The sequence below is a fragment of the Panthera tigris genome, chromosome B2, assembly GCF_018350195.1.
Source record: "Panthera tigris isolate Pti1 chromosome B2, P.tigris_Pti1_mat1.1, whole genome shotgun sequence".
In the NCBI taxonomy this organism is placed as follows: domain Eukaryota; kingdom Metazoa; phylum Chordata; class Mammalia; order Carnivora; family Felidae; genus Panthera; species Panthera tigris.
Genome location: NC_056664.1, coordinates 44,485,880 through 44,509,224, shown reverse-complemented (window position 1 = coordinate 44,509,224; position 23,345 = coordinate 44,485,880). Strand labels below are relative to the sequence as shown.

The 23,345-nt window shown below is 46.3% G+C and overlaps 1 protein-coding gene across 5 annotated transcripts in view; it reads left to right on the top strand.

Moving 5' to 3' along the window:
* Window positions 1-23,345, top strand: part of ADGRF5 (adhesion G protein-coupled receptor F5) — a 98,195-nt gene that overhangs the window by 46,224 nt on the left and 28,626 nt on the right. For 3 of the 5 annotated variants that reach the window (XM_042986516.1, XM_007085097.3, XM_007085096.3), the window contains exons 3-8: window positions 6,010-6,064; window positions 16,308-16,481; window positions 18,450-18,626; window positions 18,763-18,872; window positions 20,123-20,181; window positions 21,025-21,167. In XM_042986516.1, coding sequence (XP_042842450.1) covers window positions 6,010-6,064; window positions 16,308-16,481; window positions 18,450-18,626; window positions 18,763-18,872; window positions 20,123-20,181; window positions 21,025-21,167 — 718 coding nt within the window. The remainder of the gene's footprint in view (window positions 1-6,009; window positions 6,065-16,307; window positions 16,482-18,449; window positions 18,627-18,762; window positions 18,873-20,122; window positions 20,182-21,024; window positions 21,168-23,345) is intronic. The other 2 variants (XM_042986517.1, XM_042986514.1) reach the window with 1 other exon arrangement.

The following is a 23,345-nucleotide window of genomic DNA, read 5'->3' as shown; positions in this document are numbered from 1 at the left end:
GACAGAGAGAGAGGGAGAGAAAGAGTCCCAAGCAGGCTCTGTGCTGTCAGCACAAGCCTGACATGGGGCTTGACCGCACGAACCGTGAGATCATGACCTGAGCCGAGATTGAGAGTCAGGCACTCAACCAGTTGAGACACCCAGGCGGCCCTCTGCTTGGTACTTTTTAATTTTAATTCTTTGTCCCCCGTTTCCGTTATCAAATTTGTTTTTATATTCGTGTTTGCCCAATCTTTGTTCTTTGTTTTTTGTTTAGCCTTTAACGGACCACTTTGTGTTGGAAGTCCTCTTATAAACAACATGTGTTTGAAGTTTCGTCTTGTTTTTTCTTTTCAACAAAATCTGAGTAAATCTGACTTTGCTTGGGGGAGCATAGTTTATTCACATTTAATGTCATATAGAAGATGCTTGATCTTACTTTCAGGGTTGTGTTTTAGAACTTGATGCACTTAATTCCTCTTTTCTGTTTTTGTGTCTTTCATTTGACCTAGGTTTGCTTTGTCTTTTTCATTATTTCTGTCATGACTTGGGAGGTGTGCATTATGTGTCTCTTCTCCCAAACTCCAGTGTGAGGTTCCCCTTGTGTGATCATAGGCAGCAGCTTGTCCAGGTAAATGGGAGAGAAACATTCACACCTCTTATGACTTCATGGGGTCAGTGCAGAGTTCTAGTTACTCAGACGTGTGGGCAGAAAGCCCGAGACTGAGGTGATCTCAGCAATACAGTCAGCTTGACCTTTATTCCAGAATTTCCTAGCACTCCTGGCCTCCTGGCTTCAGCTGTGCCCTCCCCCTAGACCAGGATGGCCCCCATTGCTGTGGCCCCAATAATGCCCCTCCATCCATCTGGGGGCATTGGCTGGTCAGAGGATAAGCCAGTGACTTCCCAAGGCTTCTGGTTGGGTTCGAATTCCATCTTTCTAGAAACTCCCACCACTATCCCAGAGGTGTCCACTTTTCCTCTCTAGATCTGCCTTTGAGATATAATATCTTCACACAACCCAAAGGCCACAGACCCTCTCATTGGAGAGATACACCTGAACCTGCCTCATCAGCCTGTACTGCCCTAAGCTGCCCATCCGTTCCCAAGGCTGACCTTCTACCATTTCAAATGCAACCCTGTGCTGATGGGCTTTAAAAAAATATTGTGGTAACATACATACCATTTACCATCTTAACCATTTAAAAAAATCTAATGTTTATTTTTTTTAATTTTTTTAATGTTTATTTATTTTTGAGAGAGACAGAGACAGAGCTTGAGCGGGGGAGGGGCAGAGAGAGAGGGAGACACAGAATCCGAAGCAGGCTCCAGGCTCTGAGCTGTCAGCACAGAGCCCCACGTGGGGCTCGAACCCACGGACCGTGAGATCATGACCTGAGCTGAAGTCGGATGCCCAACCAACTGAGCCACCCAGGTGCCCGTGATGTTTATTTTTGAGAGAAAGACAGAGCACAAGAGGGGGAGGGGCAGAAAGAGAGGGAGACACAGAATCCCAAGCAGGCTCCAGGCCCTGAGCTCTCAGCACAGAGCCCGACGTGGGGCTCGAACTCACGAACTGCGAGATTATGACCCGCGCCAAGTCAGACGCTCAACCGACTGAGCCACCCAGGCGCCCTACCTTAACCATTTTTAAGTTCAGTGGCGTTAAATAGATCCACATTGCCATGCAACAAGTGTGCATAACTTTTTCACCTTGCAAAACTGAAGATCTAACCCCATTAGACAAGAACTTCCCATTCCCCCCTTTCGTCCAGCTCCTGACAATCACTATTATTACTTTCTTTTTATGATTTCCACTACTTTAGGTACCTCACGTAAGTGGAGTCATCCAGTATTTGCCTTTTCGTGACTAACTTATTTCACTTAGCATAATGTCCTCAAAATTTACCTACGTTGTGACATGCGTCAGAATTTCCTTCCTTGCTTAAGTCTGAATAATGATCCGTTGGACGTATATCCCACATTTTGTTTATCCGTCTGCCCATTCATGGACACTTGGGCTGCTTTTATGTCTAGCCTATTCTGAGTAATGCCGCAGCGAGCCTGCGTGTGCAAAGGTGGGGTGGTGGGCATTCAAAGTGTGGCAATGGAGCCCCTCAAACTTCAACGTGTGTATGAACCCACCGGCGCACCTGGTCAAAGTGCAGATCTCAACTCAGGAAGTCTGGGGTGGGGTCCGGATGTTGCATTTCTGACAAGTTGACGTCGTGCCTGCTCCGGTGGTTGTGCTTTGAGCCGCAAGACTGTAGACACTCAGTCCCCGCATTGTTGCTGAGTGTGAAACCCAGCTCTGGTCAGCCTGGGAAATTTCGTCTTTTCTCCGTCTCCCTGAACCTGTTTCCTTTACATAGCATGAGAATAAATGGCATCTCCTCCATCGCTTTGTTGTGAGGGTCAGACGCTCTCATACCAGCACAGGGCCAACACTTAAGATTTGGTGCAGAGTTGTTTACTTTTACTTTGCTAGCACAAGTAAACCTGTGCTAGGATGCCTTTGTGGGGTGATAATTATCTAACTGGAGGCAAAGATGTCAAGCTGGGGAGTCCAGCTCAAGAAAAAGAGGAGTGAGGGACAGGGCTTTGGCGAGGAGGAGAGAGATCTGACGACCCTGGAGCCTTTAGTCACCACCTTATTGTCATCCTGTTCCCTGGGATTTTTTTTTTTTCACATAAAATGCCACCTCTCATTCCTGACTGATCGCCCATGATCACTCCAGGCTACCCCTTCCCCCACCCAAACCCATACACAATTATTTTAAAGTCATCATGTCCAAGAGGTGGGGCATTTCCTGGATTTGGTGACCTTGTGTCTTCTGGCTGAGACTTGGCCATCAGGAAATCCCCTTTGGATGGGGATGGCCATTGTCCTCAGAGACTCATCTGGGTACCTCTATATGGACAAGCAGGAGGAAGTCCCCTGGAGGTTCTGTTTTCTTCTCCGAAGTAAAGACTCATCTGAGAAGATCTATGCTCCCCTAAGAGTTCTCCACAGTACCCCATGTTTAAGAGAAAAGGCAAGTGCCAGAGTCACAGCAGTCCCTGAATGGGGGTGACACGAGGACTCAGGAGGGCAAGTATGGCCTCTGGTGAGTCCCAAGCCAGCCTGACACACAGACACATTCCACTGCCAGAAACCGTACAAGCAGCTGGTGTGCCTGAGAACATTGCTTTCCACGACGTGAGAAACTGAGCCTCAGAATGAGCGAGTGACTTTTCCAACCAGGAAGAGGGGGAGGTGGTGGGATTCGGTGCTTGGTGCGATTCTAACGTTTGCCTTGTTGAAATCCAGGCCCCCCTGACCTTGCAATCCATCTCTTGCAACCCTTTCCTGACCTTGCGACCCATCTCTTTGTACCTTCTCAAATCTGGGAGAGCCAAGGGTATTCACCACCACCCCCGCAGGGGACTCCTCAAAGACTTTATTGCTTTCAGTATTTTTGCCGCATTTGCCCCAACGATTGCGGGACTTAAAACAAAAAATGGGTTATTCTCACAAGAGGCGGTGCATCCTCGCTGGAAGGACGACAGAGGCAGTAGGTGACAGAGCTACAGAGGCGGTGCTTTGCAGAGATGTCCCCTGACAGTTCCCGATACTCACCATAAGAATGCAGGAAATAGTTAAAAAGTAGTGTTTCTCAAAAGATGGCCTCATGTCCAGAGATGTGCCCATTAAAAAGACAGTTTTTGTCACCGCACCCCAGACCTGCTAACCCAGACTGGGGGGAGCCAAGGGAAGTGATCCTTACGGTCACAGATTGAAATGCTATCTACGAGGGAATTGACTGCACCTGAATTGTTTTAACCTCAAGTCTTTAGCCCCTCCAGAAAATGGAGCAAATGAAATCGAGACCTTGGAGAGCTTCCCGAAGGTGACTGCCAGGGATCACCTTCTCCTGGGCCGAGTCCCCCAACCACAGCCCATGAAGAGTGGACGGAGAAGCCTTCCTGGTGGCTCCCCACTCCCTGTCCCTAGCCCCCCAGAGAGGATGCAGGCAGGAATAGAGCAGAAGCCCCTTCCCTTCTGCCTGGGCACAGAGCCAAAGCAGTCTCCGGGAGAAGCTGGACAGGAACCAGCCCTAGGCACTGACTTTGCTCCCTCTTGGTTGCTGCACATTTAGGTACAGCTAAGATAAGCCCTCTGCAAACAAAAGAGCATTTGGGCTTCTGACCTTCCAATCGTCATGCATCGTTCCTCTACTTGCTTCTTCAAGAACATTTATGAACTGTCAGGCACACCACTCCTGTACAGATCCTCATGGCTGTTAACACTGTCATCGAAAAGAAGGAGGGGATAGGAGGAGGTGACAGAGAAAGAAAGGGTGCTAGGTAAGAGAGCCGAGGTCACGGAGACAGACCCACCGTTTCCCGGGGTATCTCCTGATAAAATCATTCAATGCCCGTGTGGACACGTGCAGACTCTGGAGCCAGGCTAGCCCGGTTGGAGTCCTGGTTCTGCCCTTTAAAGGCTGTGTGACCTTAGGCAAGTCATTTGACCTCTCTGCGCCTGTGCTTTCTCATCAGGGAAATGTGAATAATCATAGTACCTGTGCCTTAGATTGTCGTGGGGATTAAATACCTAAGCACACATCAAGTACTCAACAGTGCCCGGCACAGGAGTGTTGGATATATTTTAGGCATTCATATTTTTATAATTGTTATGATGGGAGATAACTAGAAAATAATGAGAACTATAACTAGAAAATAACGAGAACCACAGATGGTAGAATGAGCTTTGCCTGGGGTGACGTTCATGGATGTGTTGAGCTCATGGGAAAGGACACACCACAGAGGGCAGGGGCCGTATGGCTCTCCTGTTGAGCCTTGAAGGGAGTCTGGATTGGGAAGCACAGCCCAGCAGGGATGAACTAGGAAACCCAGGTCAGGTCAAGGTGTGGTTACCAGCCGCAGAATTGGCAGTGATCCCAACAAAGCCAATCCAAGTCAACTCTTAAAGAAAGCTGCATGATGACAGGAGAAGAGCTTTATAGAGACGAAGCGAGTGTCAATGTGTGGATGAAAGGGTCCGTGGCAATGGTGCTTCTAGAAGAGCGTGACGCTTTGTCCCAGAATAGCTCTTACGACGTCACCAAACTATTCTCGGTGCCTTACATTTGTTAATCATTTGATCCTTATGACAACCTCACGAGGCAGACTATTTTTATTCCTATATTATAGATGAGTACAGAGGCACAGAGAGGCTAAATAACTTGCCCAAGTTCACACAGCCACTTAACAGCAGAGCTAGGATTTGAACTCAATGTCCGTAGGGTCCTTGCTCTTAACTATTATAGTCTGTGGTATAATTCAACTTTATTAAGGGCTTACTATGTGTCACATGCAGTTGACTTAATTCTTATACCAGTTCTATGAGGTCGGAAATATTATTATTCCATTTTACAGAAAAGAAGACTGAGGCTCAGAGAGGGTAAGTAAGTTCCCCTAGGTCACATAACTAGTAAGCAGCACAACCTTGTGCCCGGGCAGTCTGACTCCAGAGCTAGCTCTCACAGCCCCTGCCACAGAAAGCAACAATAGAACCATCCAGGAGAAAAAGGAACAAAGGAGGAGAAGATGATTTCTAAGCATGCATAATGTAAACAGCCCTAACGCAGCAGAAAGATTGGGGTGGGGACAGGCTGAGTGCTGAGGAGAGGTCATGTCTCAGACTTGTCTAAGACTCGTCACCGGAATGACTCAGGGTTCAAGTCTTAGGCAGAGAGCACAAGTTAAAAACACCATAATTTGTATTTCTTGACCCGACTCAAACTACGGGGACTTGGAGAAACTCAGATGTGGTGATTGGTTCCGCTCCTGGGCCTAGAGACTGGTCTATGAAAAGTGAATGCCAGCTCACATTCATAGAGTTCCCGCCATGCACGGGGTACAAGGTGCTCACCCGGAATCCGCAGCCCTACGCTCAGCTCCTACGTTTCAGAGCACATGAGCAGGAAGCCAAGGAGATAAGACATCTCTAACCCCCACTGACAGTCTCCTAAAATGTTCTTTCAGATTCTCCGTGAACATGAACTAGCGGGGAAGGAGCCGCTAAGGCAAAAACGAGCAGGTACGTAAAGCCTTCGCTTGGCAGTCTCTTCTAGTAAGCCCGATCAAATGACATTTGCTGTGACTTTTCAAACCCTGTGATCCCTATAATGCAGTCTCCGAGTGTATCAGGGTTCAATTTCTAGAAGCAATTACAAGGGAACTCCATTCCCTCCCTTACCTAATGACATTAAATGGATTTTAGCAGCACGTTATAAGCCCCTCACCTCCCCCCTCTCTGCTCCCGAGATCCTGAAGAGTCTGTCCCCAGTGGCTCTCTCCTCAACTCCCACTTCCTAGCCTTTCAAAAACACCAATCTGATTCCCCATATAAAATCTTTCATGGGCTCCCAAATGCCTTGGATCTCTCCAAGGATTTTCTCAAATCCAATCACCTGCTGGATTGTTAGCAGACCCCACGTGATTTTCCCACTTATTCTCCTTCTGTTTCCTTTCACATGGTCGCTGCCCACCCACCACCCTCCTTTGTTTGTCGGAGAGACTCCATTCACATGGGCTCCTGCCACGTAAGGCTTTCCATTGATTCCCCAGACAGGGAGGGGCCGTTTTCCTGGGTTCCCACTGCTCTTGTCACATTCCCATAGCACAAGATGCGTCCCAATGCTTTGTAATAATTTTACTTCCCGTTTGTCATCCCCAGTAGACATGAGTTCCCTTGAACCCTCCTCATCTCTGTAGCCTGGCACTGAGCCCAGTTTCTCAGTAAATGAGTGAACAAATAGAGAGCATATGTCCCTGTCGCAGCTGTCCCTGTGTGAGTCGAGGGTGGGTTCCTACCGCCAAAGCTGCTGGCCCAGTGTCTGTACCAATTCTGGAGAAGGTAGAACTTCTTAACCCTCAGGATTATGACTGAATCACACCCAGACATGCCGTGGTTTGGTCTGTTTGGCCTTGTCATCTGCAGGAGTCATAAAGCCGCCAAAGAGGGCGGGCTTTCGCGGGGGCCAGGATAAAGGTGTCTGTTGCAGCTTCTCAGAGCACCAACCAGATCGACCTCTGCCCAGTGCTTGAAATGACAATTCGATCATATTTTATTAAGGACTCAAAATGTTCGCTGGAAGGTCATACCTTCATTTTTTCTTCCTTTGCCATTCTTTCCTTCCTTTTCTGTTTCGGCTTTGTTTTATATCCTTATAGACCCTCACTCTCCCACTCCCCTCCTTCCCTGAAGCGGTCCGAAGCACACAGGTGGCACTTTCTGTGCGTTTAAACAAAGCATCAGTGCAGGCACTCCCATCCCCTGAGCCCCCTGGCACCCTGTGACAGGAGCGGAGCTGGAGATGTCCCCATTCGGTACTTTGAACGATTTTCTTTTTAAGAACCAAAGTACTTGCGGGTGAGTTCCAGCTCCAGGTTTCTCCCAGGCTCCTGGAAGGCCCAGGCTGCCAGCCTCCTCGGGGACAGTTGGTGACCATACAGCTGTAAAAGTAGCGTCTTCCTGTGCTTCTGGGCCTGGCTGTCTGTGACCCGTGGTGACATCGTGAGACGTTAGCCTTTTGGAAGGAAGCCACGTCTGCATCTAAGGATTTGACATTCCAAAATTTTCCAGATGTGCTTTCATTGAAAACAATCATGATGATAATAAATTACCATAAAAATATATTTTCCGTTTATTATACATGATCCTCTGTGCGCTTAGGATTTTAGAGTCGTTTTGGAAGGTGATAATGACTCAACCCATCATCTGCAGAAGACGGTTTGACCTTGGGGCTTCTACAAAATCACCAAAGTAAGGAGTGGCTATGGAAAGACTCAGAGGCTAGACCTCAGAGAGCTGAAATATAAATTGCGATGGAGAGCACCATTCTCGAGGAAAACAATGAAAGAAACCAACAGGAGGCAAACAAAGTTTCCAAGAAAAGAGAATTGTCGACAGGCATTTCCTTTTGAGGCACTGGATCAAAGCTTTAGGGTTTGAGATAGATAGAATCATCTTTAAAAGTAGGATCAGCACTTACTTTTATGCTCAGAGCACTCTGGGCTTCTTCCTAAGTTACTCTGGTCAGTTATATATCTTCACTGGGCCCTGATATGCACACACACGTACATATATGTGTATGTGTATGTATATTACATACATCATACAAACACAGACATACGATTGCATGCAAGTATATATATGAGTTATTACATTTCAGAGTTGTTGAGACGATTAAATAATATTATGTACATTTTATTTAAATGTTACTAGGGTTATCTAGCGATTTATTCGTGTGTTTTTTTCATTAAAAACAAAGATTTATTTATAGAAATAATATTGCATTTGAAAGAGCCTGAAATCCCTGGTGCAAAGAAGTTCCCGTATAGCCACTGAAGGCAGGAGAAGGGAAGACATGGCACACAAGTAGTGTTTTAGGAAAACGAATTCAGAACCCTGTTGGGGAAGAGGAGTCTGCACAAACACTTAGAGGCCAGAGGATCAGAAGAAGGGTGGATCTGCCAGTTAGAGCAGACAGGCTACTGGGGGGCAGGGGGAAAATCAGAATAGGACAGAGCATCCAGAGTTACGTCCCGACGAAACCAGGAAGTGGATTCTAGATCGGCTGAGAGGCTGGCACACAGAAGGGACCGATGGAAGCCACCTGAAGTGAAAATTAGCCAGATGGTTATGGCTGAACGAATTAGAGGAAGAAGTCAGTGCTCGGGAGACCAGCGAGGAGGCTCAGCAGCATGGATCATCACTGGTCCTGGTTCCTCGAGTGAAACGGGGAAGGAGAAAGGGGAACATTTGTGAAAGACCTTACAAGGAGCGGGTCAAGAAGACTTGGAGACAGACTTGACATAGGGTGAAGGGTAGCGGTGATCCACGTGATACGGTAGGAGCACACAGACCTGGGTGTCTGAGGGATGTGGAGGCCACAGGGAGAACCACAGCTGGAATGGGAATCTTGTCTCGGAGGTTTGCCAGGAAGCTCCAAAGTTACTCTTAAGGGCAATCTTCTCAGGGGAGTGCAAGTGGACGTGTCTTTATTGGTTAGAAATAACACGCATGTGTTCTCCGTGTCGGTGTGGAAGTGCTCTCTGCCAGGTTTCTGAGCCCGATTGGGGAATATTCTTGGGTCCTGGGCTGAAAAGTCCTCGTGGGTTCTTCTTTGGTTTCCGAAGGAATGACTGAGAATGGACACCTTTTTGAGAAAGGGAGACCCAGGGTGTCCTAGCCCCGTGCAAGAAGGGCTCACATTTACGTACCTACCTAGTGAGGAAATTGGGCTGTTGACTGCTGGTGTGGGAATGTCAATCTTTCTGCAGACCTGGCGGCCCCAGTGTGTGCTTGCCCTTCATCTGGGTCCAGGAAATGCTGTGCATTGTCTAGGTTGAGGAACGTATTTCGGGGAGCGAAGGTTATGTTTTCGTCTTTCTTAGGATAACACACGGCATTTAGTGCACTGAGCAAGCGGAGGTGGTGGCAGAGTGAGATGGCAAGAATGAGGCGCTCTCGGCCCAAGGTCTGGGGTTGGTTTTAGGGTTGATGTTCCATGTGTTGGGAATGCTTTTTCCTTTTCATTTCTTTTCTTTTTATTTTTACATTCATTTATTTTTGAGAAACGGAGTGAGACAAAGCGTGAGCGGGGGGGGCGGGGGCAGAGAGAAGGAGACACAGAATCTGAAGCAGGCTCTAGGCTCCGAGCTGTCAGCACAGAGCCCGACACGGGGCTCGAACCCACGAACTGTGAGATCATGACCTGAACCGAAGTCGGACGCTCAACCGACTGAGCCATCCAGGTGCCCCAATTTCTTTTTTTTTTTTTAATTAAAATAATTTTTTTGAGAGAGAGAGAGAGAAAGAGCATGAGCGGGGGAGAAGAGCAAAGAGAGAGGGAGAGAGAATCTTCAACAGGCTCCACACTACACTCAGCATGGAGCCCGATGCACGGCTCGATCTCATCGTAACCTGAACCAAAATCAAGAGTCAGACGCTTAACTGACTGAGCCACCCAGGCACCCCCCCTTTTAATTTCTGATTAGTGTCGTTTGTTTGTGTAACAGTCTCAAAGGGGAGACCATTGGAGTAGCATTAGCTTTTCTTGACCTACCAGGGGGCATCTGCCTGTAATATCATCATCACACTTACTATCATTAATATTATTCTTTCTACCTGCTGTTTCAAAAGGGCTACTATAGGCCAGACAATTTGCTAGGGGCCCTCATACCAACTCCTTAGCAGCAATTCTGCAGAGAAGATATCACTCCTTTTTTTACACATGGCAAAGTGTGGCTCACAGAGGCTAAATGGCCTGTCCAGGTAAGAAGGTATTCCGGGGGCGCCTGAGTGGGTCAGTCGGTTAAGTGTCCGACTTTGGCTCAGGTCACGATCTCGCGGTTCGTGAGTTCGAGCCCCACGTCGGGCTCTGCGCTGACAGCTCGGAGCCCGGAGCCTGCTTTGGATTCTGTGTCTCCCTCTCTCTCTGCCCCTCCCCTGCTCACGCTCTGTCTCTCTCTGTCTCAGAAATAAATAAAACATTAAAAAAAATTTTTTGGAAGGTATTCCACTGCCCCTCTCACTGGCTCCACAGTCCATGCTCATAGTGCAGAGTTAATAATTTTCAACATGTGTTTCTGGCTCCTGCCCATTAGATTCCATTCCATGGTTATTACAGCAGCTTCACAGGGTAAGGAGTACAGAGCACTGTCTTCAACTTAGCGGGAAAAGAGTTTTCTACGGGTCTGACCTGGGTATGTGACAAACTAGTAGAAACGATTCATATCTCCAGACTTTACAGCCCAGCGTTCTATGACATGCCGAGATGCTCACCCTCTCTCCCATCCACACCTGCCGGTGAGCCATAGCCTGGGGCTCTGGTGGTTTTCCCCTGCGTGAACAAACCTTTCTAAAATCCAAATGGAGAACAGGATCCTTGGTCTATCTGTTGACAATGGTGCAATCAGAGACAGATGTGTAGCCAAATTGCTACCTACTAGAACATAGTAAGAAACAAGCAGAAAGACAGGCGGCTGTTAATATTTACCTGCTCCAGGGTGAGAAACAAGGGAGCCAAGCCTTCAGTGATCACGAAGCATCCTCCCTTTTTGGTCAAGAGAAAGATTACACCAACTTCCTTTCTCTTGGGAGATTGATTTAGGCATACTCAGTCTCCACCTTCTGAGAAGCCACAATTCCCATTAGAGTTGCCAGGCAAAAATAATATTGTTTGCTTAAACAGCTGAGATTAAGGCCCAGAACTACTTGTCACACTTTGTGGCCAACGTTCCAGAAATGTCTCTTTAAGATAAGTGCTGCGTGTCGGGCAGCGATTTATGGGAAAGGAGAAGGGAAAATCCTGGTGGGGTCGTACCTCTGGGCCTGCCCGATAGACCTCCATCTGTGACACTGATGACACCTGGAATGTGCTACCTTCCACTTGGGGCATCGGTTGAGTCAGAAAAGTTCAGGCAAACGGCAGGAGGCCACAGGAGCCCAAGAAAAAGCAAACACATTAAACTCTGGAATCAGATGGTCCAGAGGCAGCAGAGAAGAACTTAAGGGCCTCTAAAAGGACACACAATGACACAGAGGTGGGAAAACCATCCCCTGTTCCTCCTGAGCCCCCTTGTAGCCTGGGGCAGATCAAGGAACATCACTCCCCCCAGCTCCAAAGTCCTCAGATTTGGGAGAGGCGAGGCAAGCAGGAGTTGGCATTTCCATCCCAAACTGTGGGTCTGTCTCAGGGCTGTGAGTACAGTGTGCCTCTGGTCCCACCCACCTGTGGGTCACAATGACACCTGCACATCAAATCAGACACTCCCCCAGGGCCATACAGGGACAGGAATGACCCAGATCCCGAGGGCATCTTCTGTTCCTCAGGCAGGCCATGGAAATCACTCTGGAGGCTTTGGTCCTGATTTTCTCTTCCTGGAGTAAGAGGCCCCGAATATGCACATGGCAATCTCCTCCTCTCACTTGCATCTTTGCTCAACGTTTATGGCTTTAGAAAGGTCTTTTCTAACCATTCTAGATGGTTAAAATACCACTCTGCCCGCACTCTGCCTGCCACTGTTTTTTGACCCTGCTTTAGCATCTCCATGCCCTCCAGAACTGCCTGACATTGAAGTTTCAGCCTACTTTTACCTCCCGCACGGGTGCAGGAGATCCATGGAAGTAGGTAGAGCTTTGCCTCTCTTATTTACGCCAGGTCCCCAGCACCTAGCGTCGTGCCTGGGAAGTAGGCACTCAGCCAACAGTAAAGTTACTTATGAATCGATAAGTCAAGAAACTAGGGCACAAATGAATAAATCTAGCTAGACTTAAGATCAAAATCCATGAGTGTCAATGAGGGGTCACAGTGTGTTTTTCCTCAGTGTGGATTTCTAAGACATTTATGATGCTGAAACAAATAGAACGATGTTTTAGATAATTCTTCCATTTATTATTAATAATTTTGCTCTTGGATATGCTTTTATTTTGAAATTGACTTTGAGAATTGCACATTAGTTCTAAAGACACATTTCATAATAATGCCTTGTCTTTTAGAGTACATTAGGGTTCACAAAGTGGTCACTTTCATTATCTTCTTCCATTAGAGTTGTGACAAGGAGTGGTTAAAAGAAAATGGACTTGGGGTGCCTAGGTGGCTCAGTCAGTTAACTATCAGACTTCAGCTCGTGGTCCATGAGTTCGACCATGCATCGGGCTCTGTGCTGACACCTTGGAGACTGGAGCCTGCTGAAGATTCTGTGTCTCCCTCTCTCTCTGACCCTCCCCTCCTTGCACTCTGTCTCTCTCCCTCTCAAAAATAAATAAACATAAAAAATTTTTTTAAAAAGAAAAAATAGACTTTGGGGCGCCTGGATGACTCAGTGGGTTGAGTGTCTGACTTCAGCTCAGGTCATGATCTCACAGTTTGTGAGTTTCAGCACCACAACAGGCTCTCTGCTGTCAGTGCTTAGCCCGCTTCAGATCCTCTGTCTCTCTCTCTCTCTCTCTCTCTCCCTACCCCTCCCCCACTCATGCTCGCTCTCTCTCTCTCTCTCTCTCTCTCTCAAAATTAAATAAAACATTTAAGGGAAAAAAAATAAAATGAACTTTGGAGTTAAGAAAATATGGTTTCAAATCCCAGCTTTAACATTTGCTATTTATGTGGCTTTAACCCATCAAGCCTCAGTTTTATCATCTGCAAAATGGGTATATGCATACTCTCCTCATGACCTCAGACCCTACTGGCCAATCAGTAAATGGCAGCTGCTATTATTATTGTTACTTTTGTTATGATCACTTTTGATCCATCTGGTATGACTGAAGAAAGACGTGCACAAATGCACTTGGAGGCCACCTGACTGTCTCCATAGGACCAGAAGCAGGGGGTGTCTGAAAACAACAACAACAAACAAAGCAAAAGCAAAAACAAAACAAGACAAACAATAAAACACACACACATGTAAAAAAAACAAGTTTAGGCGCTAATATTGGCTTTCCCGGATTACCTTCTTGGTTTCCTCACTTGGATTAGAACATTAAATCCTAAACCTGCCTGATCCAGAATCACCAGTGGGAATTGAAACACACACACACACACACACACACACACACACACACACACATTTCTGGACCTAATCCATGAAGATTTTACTTTGACTCACCTGGGTTGAGACTCCAAAGTATTCATGTGTGTTGAATTCCCTAGATGTACATAATCATCAGTCAAGTGCAGACCACTGGCATAGATGACTTCCAAGGGCAAGCCCCTAGCCCTTTGAGTTACTATTGGATTGTTGAGCTTGTTTTAAAGAACTATTTCCATGCTGATGGCATTTCCTTCTCTAGTAGAGGTCCCCCATCTTTATCAGCCTCTAGGGAGAAGTGGCACTCAGGAGTTCTGAAACTCCTTTAGAAGTTGTTGAAGAACATAAAAAGCAGATGAGGGGAGAGGAACTTAGAGGCTAGTGCTTTAATTACAGTTGCACGAATCCCATGGAAGAGAATTTGCTAAAACCATAGGAACTTTCCTCTTCATATTTTAAGCTTGTGGCTCAGTTCCCTGTAAGATCTCACTGGAAGGACCACCTTGGTTTCAGTGGGGAATGATGCCATTGATGAATCACCATGTGCTTTCCAGGCATTCGCTTGTTCTGCAACTGTGTCTGGAAAGGGCACAGAGAGGTGGGCTCAGGGATGAGCGGGAGGAATGGTGAGCCGGCAGGCATTGAGGCTATGGTGGGGGTCAGACCCTGGGGTGCAACAATGCAGATGAGGAAGTGGGGGATGTGGGATTGTTATTGACTTCACTCTGCTAAAAAACCCTACCATCTAGGATATCCTGTTTACATTCAAGGGAGGAGATAGACTGCCTACGGACAAAGAGAATCCTGGAGCTAGGAATGCGCTGGAGGGTATAAACATTGCATTACTTTTCAGGAAAAAGAATATGCTCCAAGGCAGACTTTATAAATATTATGCAGCCGCCCTCCTCTCAAATGTTCCCTGTGGACAACCCACCGTGTCTAGAGTTAGGCTCACACAGATTAAGGTTAGCAATTCTTCCGGGAAGCCTGTTTTCATCACAGAACCATCAGAGAATCAGAAAGAAAACAGGAAATTTTAGGCATCGCTGTGGTATCATGACAGCCTGTGACTCTGCGTCGGGTTTTAAAAGCCTTTTTGTTCTGCTTGTAAATACATTTTTATAAGGAGGAAATATACCTTAAGATGCAGTCTTAATTTTGAGAGATAGACAAAGACTTTTTTCACAGTTTGAGTTAATTACAGCAAGTTGCAGGACGGATGCCAAAATGAAATACTTCTCAACAAGGTTGATGAGTAAAACCCAACTTCTTCTTATTTGTTTGTTTGTTTGTTTGCCTATTTTCTTCCAAGATTTTGTGTAAATTCAAATTAGTTACACGTAGTGTAGCATTGGTTTTAGGAGTAGAATTTAGTGAGTGATTCTAAAATCAACCTTCTAAGGCATAGTTTATAACTATCAGTTTACAAATATTACAGCTTTCTGTAATAAAAACTTATTTACTGGAGTTTCCCACAATGAACTTAACTCATTTTTAGCCCTTCACATCAATATTCCTTGGAAAGTTTTAAACAAATCTGGCAATATTATGGGAAAATTTTTTGCCCTTTTAGAAAACATAGAATTGATTTTTTTGGCAAAATATACATCATGCAAAATATACATCACATTTGACTTAAATTTTCAAGTAATACTTTTGCAAGTATTCTCTAACCTTTTCCTTCTTTGACTGACAAGATCAAATAAGCCACAATTTGTCTTCTCGACGCATCTGTGTAAAAATTTCTCCTAATCTTTGAAGGTTCATCATTAGCTATGAAACTCGTCCTTGGCTTCTGCTCCTCTTATGTATTTCAGCCAAGAATGAACCAAAGATTCGGGCAGTGATGGGGAGGTGAATGTGTGGCTCTCTTAGAGGGTCACAATTTTAATAAGAGCTAATTGGGCACATGTTTATTATGGGGTGAGCTCCATGCCAAATAGAGTCAAGCCATACAAAGTGAAAGAAACAGTTCCTGCCCTTGAGAAGCTTACAACTGGTGAACCAGACATGCTGTAATACAGGAAATTATGAAATGACATTCCAGTTTATATATTGTCTGGCTTGCTTGTGGGTGGGTATGTGTTGGACCAAATACATCTAGGATGCCAGACACAGAAACAGCCTGGAGACCATTTGGAAGGGCGATGAAGAGCTGGAGATATCTCTGATTTTACGTTCTCCTGGGCAAATTTTACTTTTGTTGAGTACCCATCATGTTCAGGACACCAGAGGTACACAGCGAGAACTAAGAGCCCATGCTATGTGCGTAGGCTAAGGGCAAAGGAAATTAACAGGATGACTCTTCCTGGAGGACTTCAAGCCATGCGTAGTTCAGATCTCAAAATATACGCGTGTCAGTTGAATGGTGTTGGAAACACCCTGACTCATTTCTCTGAGTCAGGACCGTGGCTTTATTGTCTGGATGTTGCCAAGGCTCCCTGCTAGATCTCTCTGCTTCTGTTCTGGACAGGTCCTGAGCTTAGCCTGTAAATCTCTCAAATGGCCAGAGGCCACTACACTTAGACCAGAAAGATCAGTTGCCTTCCTTCTTTAAATGGTAAAGTCATAGACAGGGAGCACCATGAAGGGGGCAAGGCTGATGTGCCAGCATCCACATAGTCCTGTTATTGCCTGTAAATGTGGAACTGTCCGCCATGCTCCCTCTCTGCCCACCACCCTCCCCGCCCTCCCCCCCTGCCCCCCACCGTGGTGAATTCTCACAGGTTCCTGTGCTTTCCTTTCAGTTGCCTCAAGCAGAGTTGCAGCTGAAGAGTACACTGTTGATGTTGAGATCAGTTTTGAAAACGCCTCCTTCCTGGAGCCTAGCAAAACTTACTTGAACAGCCTCAGTTTCCCAATTCAAGGGAACAGCACTGACCAAGCCACCACCACCATTTTAAGCATTGAGGTGACCACAGGTGAGTCAAAGACCCGTTGCTATAGAATGGAGGGTTGGGAATATCAGGAGAGGAGCTGTCCGAGCTCCTTACTGTCACAGCAAATTGCAATTCGTAGGCAAGTGACGTGACTCAAAAAGGCCTGATGTGTGGTTTTATGACTTCACGGCCTTCCAGAATGCAGCCCCTCTTGGCAGACTCCATAGCCAGTTCCTTATCTCAAATGGGAGCCAAATGTTTGCTTGGTGGTTTGTGTATTGGTTGTCACAAAATGGTCCCAAGATATTTCCAGGTCCTTCACAACAGGCTACTTGGTCCCATCCATCTGGGTAGTCAGTGGGTACGGCAAGGACTGGTTCAGGTATTAATAAAGAGCAAGTTCCCTTCATTTTGGCAGCATAGGTCAGGAAATGGGAACCAGGTACACACCTGGATTTGGCCGTGCGACGGGATTTTCTGGTCACTGCCTCCCTTTTGAGATTATGCGAGCTGTCCTATTTCTCAGGCACCATCACCTGGGATGCTATGATATGGGAGTCCCCCTTGTCCCAAACAAAGTTATTGCCTTGCAAACACTAACAGATTTGGGGTTTCATGATTCTAAAATGGAGGCAAGAATAAAATTCTTATCTTTTAAGAATTTTTTGAATTATATTTCAAATAGTTCATCAGCATCAGTCTATGTATTCCAATGTTTATTCCTTTGATTTTGAGAGAGAGAGAGAGAGAGAGAGAGAGCATGTGAATGGGGGAGAGAGGCAGAGAGGGAGAGAGAGAGTTTTAAGCAAGCTCCACACTCGGTGGAGCCACCCAGGTCACCAAGTGAGCCACCAAGCACCCCAATCCAATTTTTTATTCTTAATATATGCTAGCTGAACCCGAAATGGCTGCTTCCTAGCTCCCTCTGGATGCCCTTCCCACCCATGCTGTAGCAAAGGACTACATCAGTGTCCACAGATTTACTAGAGCTTGGGTGCCTCTCCTATTTCAGAAACAGTGATCTGATGACTTTCCTTTGGGTAGTCACTCTTAGAATAGACAGCTCCCCATGACATGACTTCGATCGAGTTTTAGAAATAAATTCAAAGCCCTCTGTTTTCAGAGCATTTTCCAATGTCCCCAGTGGGATTAGAAAGTATTTGGTTTGTTCACGTGTGACTAGAAATGTAACAGGCACAATTTTATTTGTACTCTGTATTTGCTGTTTAACAAATTACCCCAAAACTTAGCATCCTAAAACAACAAACACTTATCGTACCATACAACTTCTGAGGGCTAAGAATTCAGAAGGAGCTTAGCTGGGTGGCCCTGGCTCAGGGTCTCTTATGAGGGCGCAGTCAAGCTTCGGGCAGAGTAGCAGTCCTCCGAAGGCTCCACTGCAGCTAGAAAATCCCCTCTGAAGCCCACTCACATGGTTGTTGGCAGGACTCAGCTCCTCACTAGCTGTTGACTGGAGACTTGCTTCTCACCATGTTGGCCTCTCCATGACATGTCCTCATGCAATGGCAGCTGGCTTCCCCCCCGGAGCAAGTGGTGAGAGACAGACATCACCGAAGGAAGCCACAGCGTCTTATATCCTAATCTCATGAGTGATATATCATCACTTCTGCCATGTTCTGTTGGTCACACAGACTAAGTCTAGGGCAACATGAGAGTGAGTGACAAAACGGTGTTAATAGTCAGAAATAGGGGTGGTCAGGGGCTGCCTTGGAAGCTGGCTACCATACACTTTGTGTCCAGAAATCTGTCTATCACATTATTATTGTAGGCATCCGCTGTAACAGTCAGAGCAGTCATCCTTCAGACGGCCATACCTAATAGCGTGGTGATGTGTACGGGAATCACACGAATCTCACGTAGTACTGTTGAACTTCCCAAAGGGCAATGTGGAGTCAAGTTAGAATTTTCTACAGAGTATAAATACTTACAGTCTATACATGTAAAGGTGGCGAGCACCTTCTCTCTTCTCACTGTTCTGGTTGTTGATAGTCTGCAGACCTACCGGAAATGAAATCTGGTGCTCGTGTGAGATAGGCTATAGGTGGCCTCAAGAAAGGTGTCTCCACAATCTCACTTGTCAAGAGCATGATGGCTTCCCTGCAGGGCATCGTTGCAGTTGCCTTAAAGGACTACCTCCCAAGGGACCTTTTTGCCAGCTCCAGGGAGGTAAGTAACTGTTGATTAAGTGTTTGTTTGTTTGTTTGTTGAGTGACCGATATCAACTCAAGCAAATGTTTCTCGGTCCTGTGTGTATTCAAACACTAACATGAGATTTTGAAATACTACCCTGTGATTATTTCAGCAGATGTTACCCTAAGAATGTCAGTCCGACTCAATGTGGGCTTTCAACAAGACCTCAAGAACTCTTCCTCTGCTCTCTATAGGTCCTACAAGACTGACTTGGAAACAGCGGTAGGTTTTGACCCCAAGAACCTCTTAGCCAACAAGTTCTTTGGGCTGGACTGAATCTGTTGCATTCACCAAGGATAAATTCTGTCAGAGTTTATGAATATGGGCATCAAAAATATTCCTAGATATCTGGGATGATGAATTACGGAGTGTTCAAATCCAACAGTGTGCAGGGGATGATTTTACGTCATCTCGACCTATAGGTGGAACTTCCTCCCAGGGTAGAATTGATTCAGAGGAGACTTGGTGTCATCAACCCACTGAATCCCATTCAGGTCTAGAAGCACCTGGTGGCGCGTTTCTATTTGTCTTCCCACACTTCACGGATGAAGCCCTAACGTCTTTTGGGTAGATCAGCCCAAGGCTGGCACCGTGGTTTCAAATCATTCCACATTAAAGGTCATGAGGCATTCTCACTTAAGACAGATTTCAATTTACTCATATAAAAATAGAGAATATTCCCGGAGTATTAACTGAGTGCCAGACACTACTCTAAGTGATTTACACTGGATTAATTCATCTGAACCTAAAGGCTTTGCTTGAGTGAACTCATTTGCGATAGAGCGTCCCAGTTGGTGTGGTACAAATTATTACAGGGGGGCTGAGATAATGACTTCCCTTAACTCTCTGGGCAGCCAAGCCCCTGCCTCAGGCCAGGAGCAGCCTCTGCTTACCCTTGGAAGCCACATGAATGAGGTTTCATTTTCTGTGGGTGCCATGCTGCAGCGCCGAAGGGCTCTTGGACATCTGATGTGCCTATCTGGCATGTGATAGCGCTACACAGCGTGAGAACCTTCCGCACACGCTGCACCCTCAATTATATGCTTTTGAGGGAAGAGAGAGTTCCATATTCATCTTTGGATCCTACCAACCCAGCTTCCTGGCACGGTGCTCTGCACCCACAGTGCTTTGCATGTTGCATCTACTGGTAAATGTGACTTGAATCAAAATGAATTCCCTGGGGTGGGTATTCAGAGAAACCTCCCCATTTTCTCTGCCAGGCATTTCCCTGAGCGAGATTTTTGGCACATTAAATCTGGTGTCTGTTTGCTTCTTGGAGAACCCAGGCTGACATAGGTCAAGAGGAATTACTTCTTCAAAGTTCTGTCAGCGTTAACCTTAACAAAATATACAGGAGAAAGTTTTACCTGGGATGATAAGAAAAAATAATGTGCTTTTTCTCTGCTTTCAACCTTTTGACTTATCTCTCACTGGACCTTGATACATGACACTTGTCTTTCTTTGTTTTCCAGTTCTGGAAAGGTTACAGTATTTTACCGGGCTTCAAATTGGTGACTGTGACAGGGTTCAGGTAAGAAGCTGTAATCGGGTCATTCCTGCCCAACGGCAGAGACCACTACGTTAGTGAAGAAGAAACAACCCATTAGAGGGGCATCATCTAGAGCAGTTTGGTAGAAGTGGAGACAATGCTCGATTGGTAGGGCGCAAAGAGGGACGCAATACTGAGAACGGAAACTCACTCCTCACAGATACACCTGCTTAAATGGAAAATGAGCCCAAGACTTCTGTTTATTCTGTGCCTGCAGGAGTTTTGCAAACAGATAAGGGATAAGTCCACAGACTAGGGAGTTCCAAAATATAAAAGTGAAAGAATGTCATGCGTGATGCCTTTATTCAAGAAAAGTTGTCCAGCCAGCCACGGGCACAGAGTTGCACGCTGCTGTGTAAATGGCTCCGCCTGGAGTTGGGCTCCACGGCAGCCCTAAGGAGGTATGCACAGTGTTTCAAAAAGTTAGATGCCAATTTTAACAACGAAGAATGTTCACAGAAACATTCGGGATTCTGCTTCAGTTGACATTCAGCATATCTGGTAACCTCGGGCCAGCATGGCTGTGTGACAACAGTCTCTGCACTGTGGCTGTGACCCTATGACCAACTTGTGTGATTCACTTCACTCATTCCCGTCCAGCCGTTTTGCTCACTTACGTTACCTGCCTGCAGACATTTGAGTGTGCAAGCCTTTGTCGCAGGCTTTCAGCTAGAGCCTGAAACCGGGTTGATTTGAGTGAACCTTTGAAGATAAAAAGTACCCAGGCTGTGCTTGCCATTTTGTTTTCCCATGTAAATAAACCATAAGGATCTAGACTCTTCCAGGTCAGTTACTGCCTTACTGAACCGAGTGGTCTCCATCCAGGCCCGGAAGTGTGGTTGTGACATACGAGGTCAAGACTACAACACCATCACCTGAATTGATGCGTAAAGCAAATGATCAAGTAATGCGGAACCTTAATCAGACCTACAAAATGGACTACAATTCCTTTCAAGTAGTTACTAGCAGTAAGTAGGACATCTCCATGTTTTTCCTATACGTGGATTCTATTTAGCTATAGCAATGGTATTTATCATTATGCTTAAAACCAGGAAATTACATTACAGTGCCCTCCATGGGGAGAGGCTGTCTGGTTCCTGGCACAGAGGCTTCCCATCTGAGGCACCGTTACAGATCCTGTCAACCAGGCTAATGTCACTGCAGTTGGGAAAGGGGTTGCAGGGGGGAGAGATTTTGCAAGAGGGTCCCAGAGCCATCTGGGTCGATGGAGAGCTTTGTTTCGTTTCGTTTCGTTTTTAGTCAGAAGTCTGGGGGTGCCTGGGTGGCTCAGTCGGTTGGGTGTCCCACTTCGGCTCAGGTCATGATCTCACGGTCTGTGAGTTCGAGCCCCGCGTCGGGCTCTGCGCTGACAGCTCGGAGCCCAGAGCCTGCTTGAGATGCTGTCTCTCCCTCTCTCTCTCTCTGCCCCTCCCCTACTCATGCTCTGTCTCTCAAAAATAAATAAATGTTAAAAAAAAATTAAAAATAAAAAAATAAACACATAATCGGAAGTCCCACATCATCCGGGCGCCTGCGTGGCTCAGTCAGTTAAGCAGCCAACTCTTGATTTAGGCTCAGGTTATGATCTCGTGGTGCATGTGATCAGGACAGAGCCCTGAAAGCATGGAGCCTGCTTGGGATTCTCTCTCTCCCTCTCTCTCTCTCTGCTCGTCTCCCACTCTCTCTCTTGCTCTCAAAAAAAAAAAAAAAAAAAGTCCCAAAACATCCACAAACTAACATTGGAGTGGGGTTGGGACATTCATGAAATGCATTGATATTAAACAATTGATACTGTTATTTTAGAGAAGTAGTTCTTGAAGTATGCACCCCCCCCCCCAAACCAGCAGCGTCAGCATCCCCTGGAACTTGTTAGAAATACAAATTCCTAGGGCCACCGCAACCAACCAGGGCGATCTGTGTTTCCACAAGCCCTTCAAGTGATTCTAATGTGTGGGAAAGTTTGAGAACCTCTGCTTTGGATCCCATAGAGCAGTAGTGAAAATCCTGGGATTTTTAAATGCTTTCCCCCATCTTACAAATGGGTACAGAGTTGTGTTCTGGTGTGTTACCAGGTGGGTGGACCTATTGTCACTTGGGAAATAGAAAGGGGAGAGCCAGCTGGGCAGAGATTCGGCAGGCAAGAATTTGGAGGCAGATGTTCTAGATAATTCTAGTACGTGGTTCCAGAATAAAGTCTATGCCTCTTCAGAACCACGCTGCGTCCATTCGGTGAGGACTCTGAAAGGTCAGTTGCAGGCGCCTCTAGGAGACAGGGCACAGGGGTTAGGCTGTCCCCACGACAGATTTACACTGCTCGTCTTTACATTCTCCGGTAGTTTTAGATGCCAGGTCATTTTCAAAAACAAAATGTTAAAAGAGATATGCACAGTGGTAAGAAAGTGCTACAACCGAAGCAAGGAGAAAAGAAAAATAACAATTGGAATAAATAAGGCAGCAACAACACAGGTGAAAACTGGAAAACTGAAGGAAGAGGAGTGAGTGGCCTAAAATTCAGACTCCCATGGAAGGCAGCCAGCCATGCCACCCCTGCCTGACCCCCAACACCACCCCCCCAACCCACACAGGTTTTGCCTTGAGCAAGTCCCTGTATTTATGGTTCTGAGGGCCGAGGACAATATCGGCCTCTCGCAGAGGTAAGCTTTGGTTATGATTACTCTCTCCTCCAAATTTCAGTTGTGTTGAGGTTAGTCAGCCACTTAAACGAGTTTTACTGGTTAGTGGCTGACTGCCGGTCCAGAAACATGGTGTTGACAATGCAGTTCACAAAGGTACTTTGGAGTTTGTGCCTTAGTCTTCCAAAGAGCAATGAAGCCATTGCGAACGGCACTTGACCCTGCTTCTACAGAGGGTTTACATCCAGAATGATCCTGGGATGTGCACGGACTCAGACCAAGAAACACGAACTTATGTCATGTGCAATTCCACGGGAGAGCTCAGACATCATCCTGCTTTCCATAGTGTTGGTGGTATTTACCTAGAATATAAATATCCAGAAGGTCAAGTGACTGGGTGTTTGTTTTTAACTTATAGTTCTATTTGGAGGCAGAGGAGAGGAACAGAACCAGAAAGAAAAAGAGCCGAACGAATGAGTTAGTATCAGGAACTTATTTTAAACCTTTATGAAC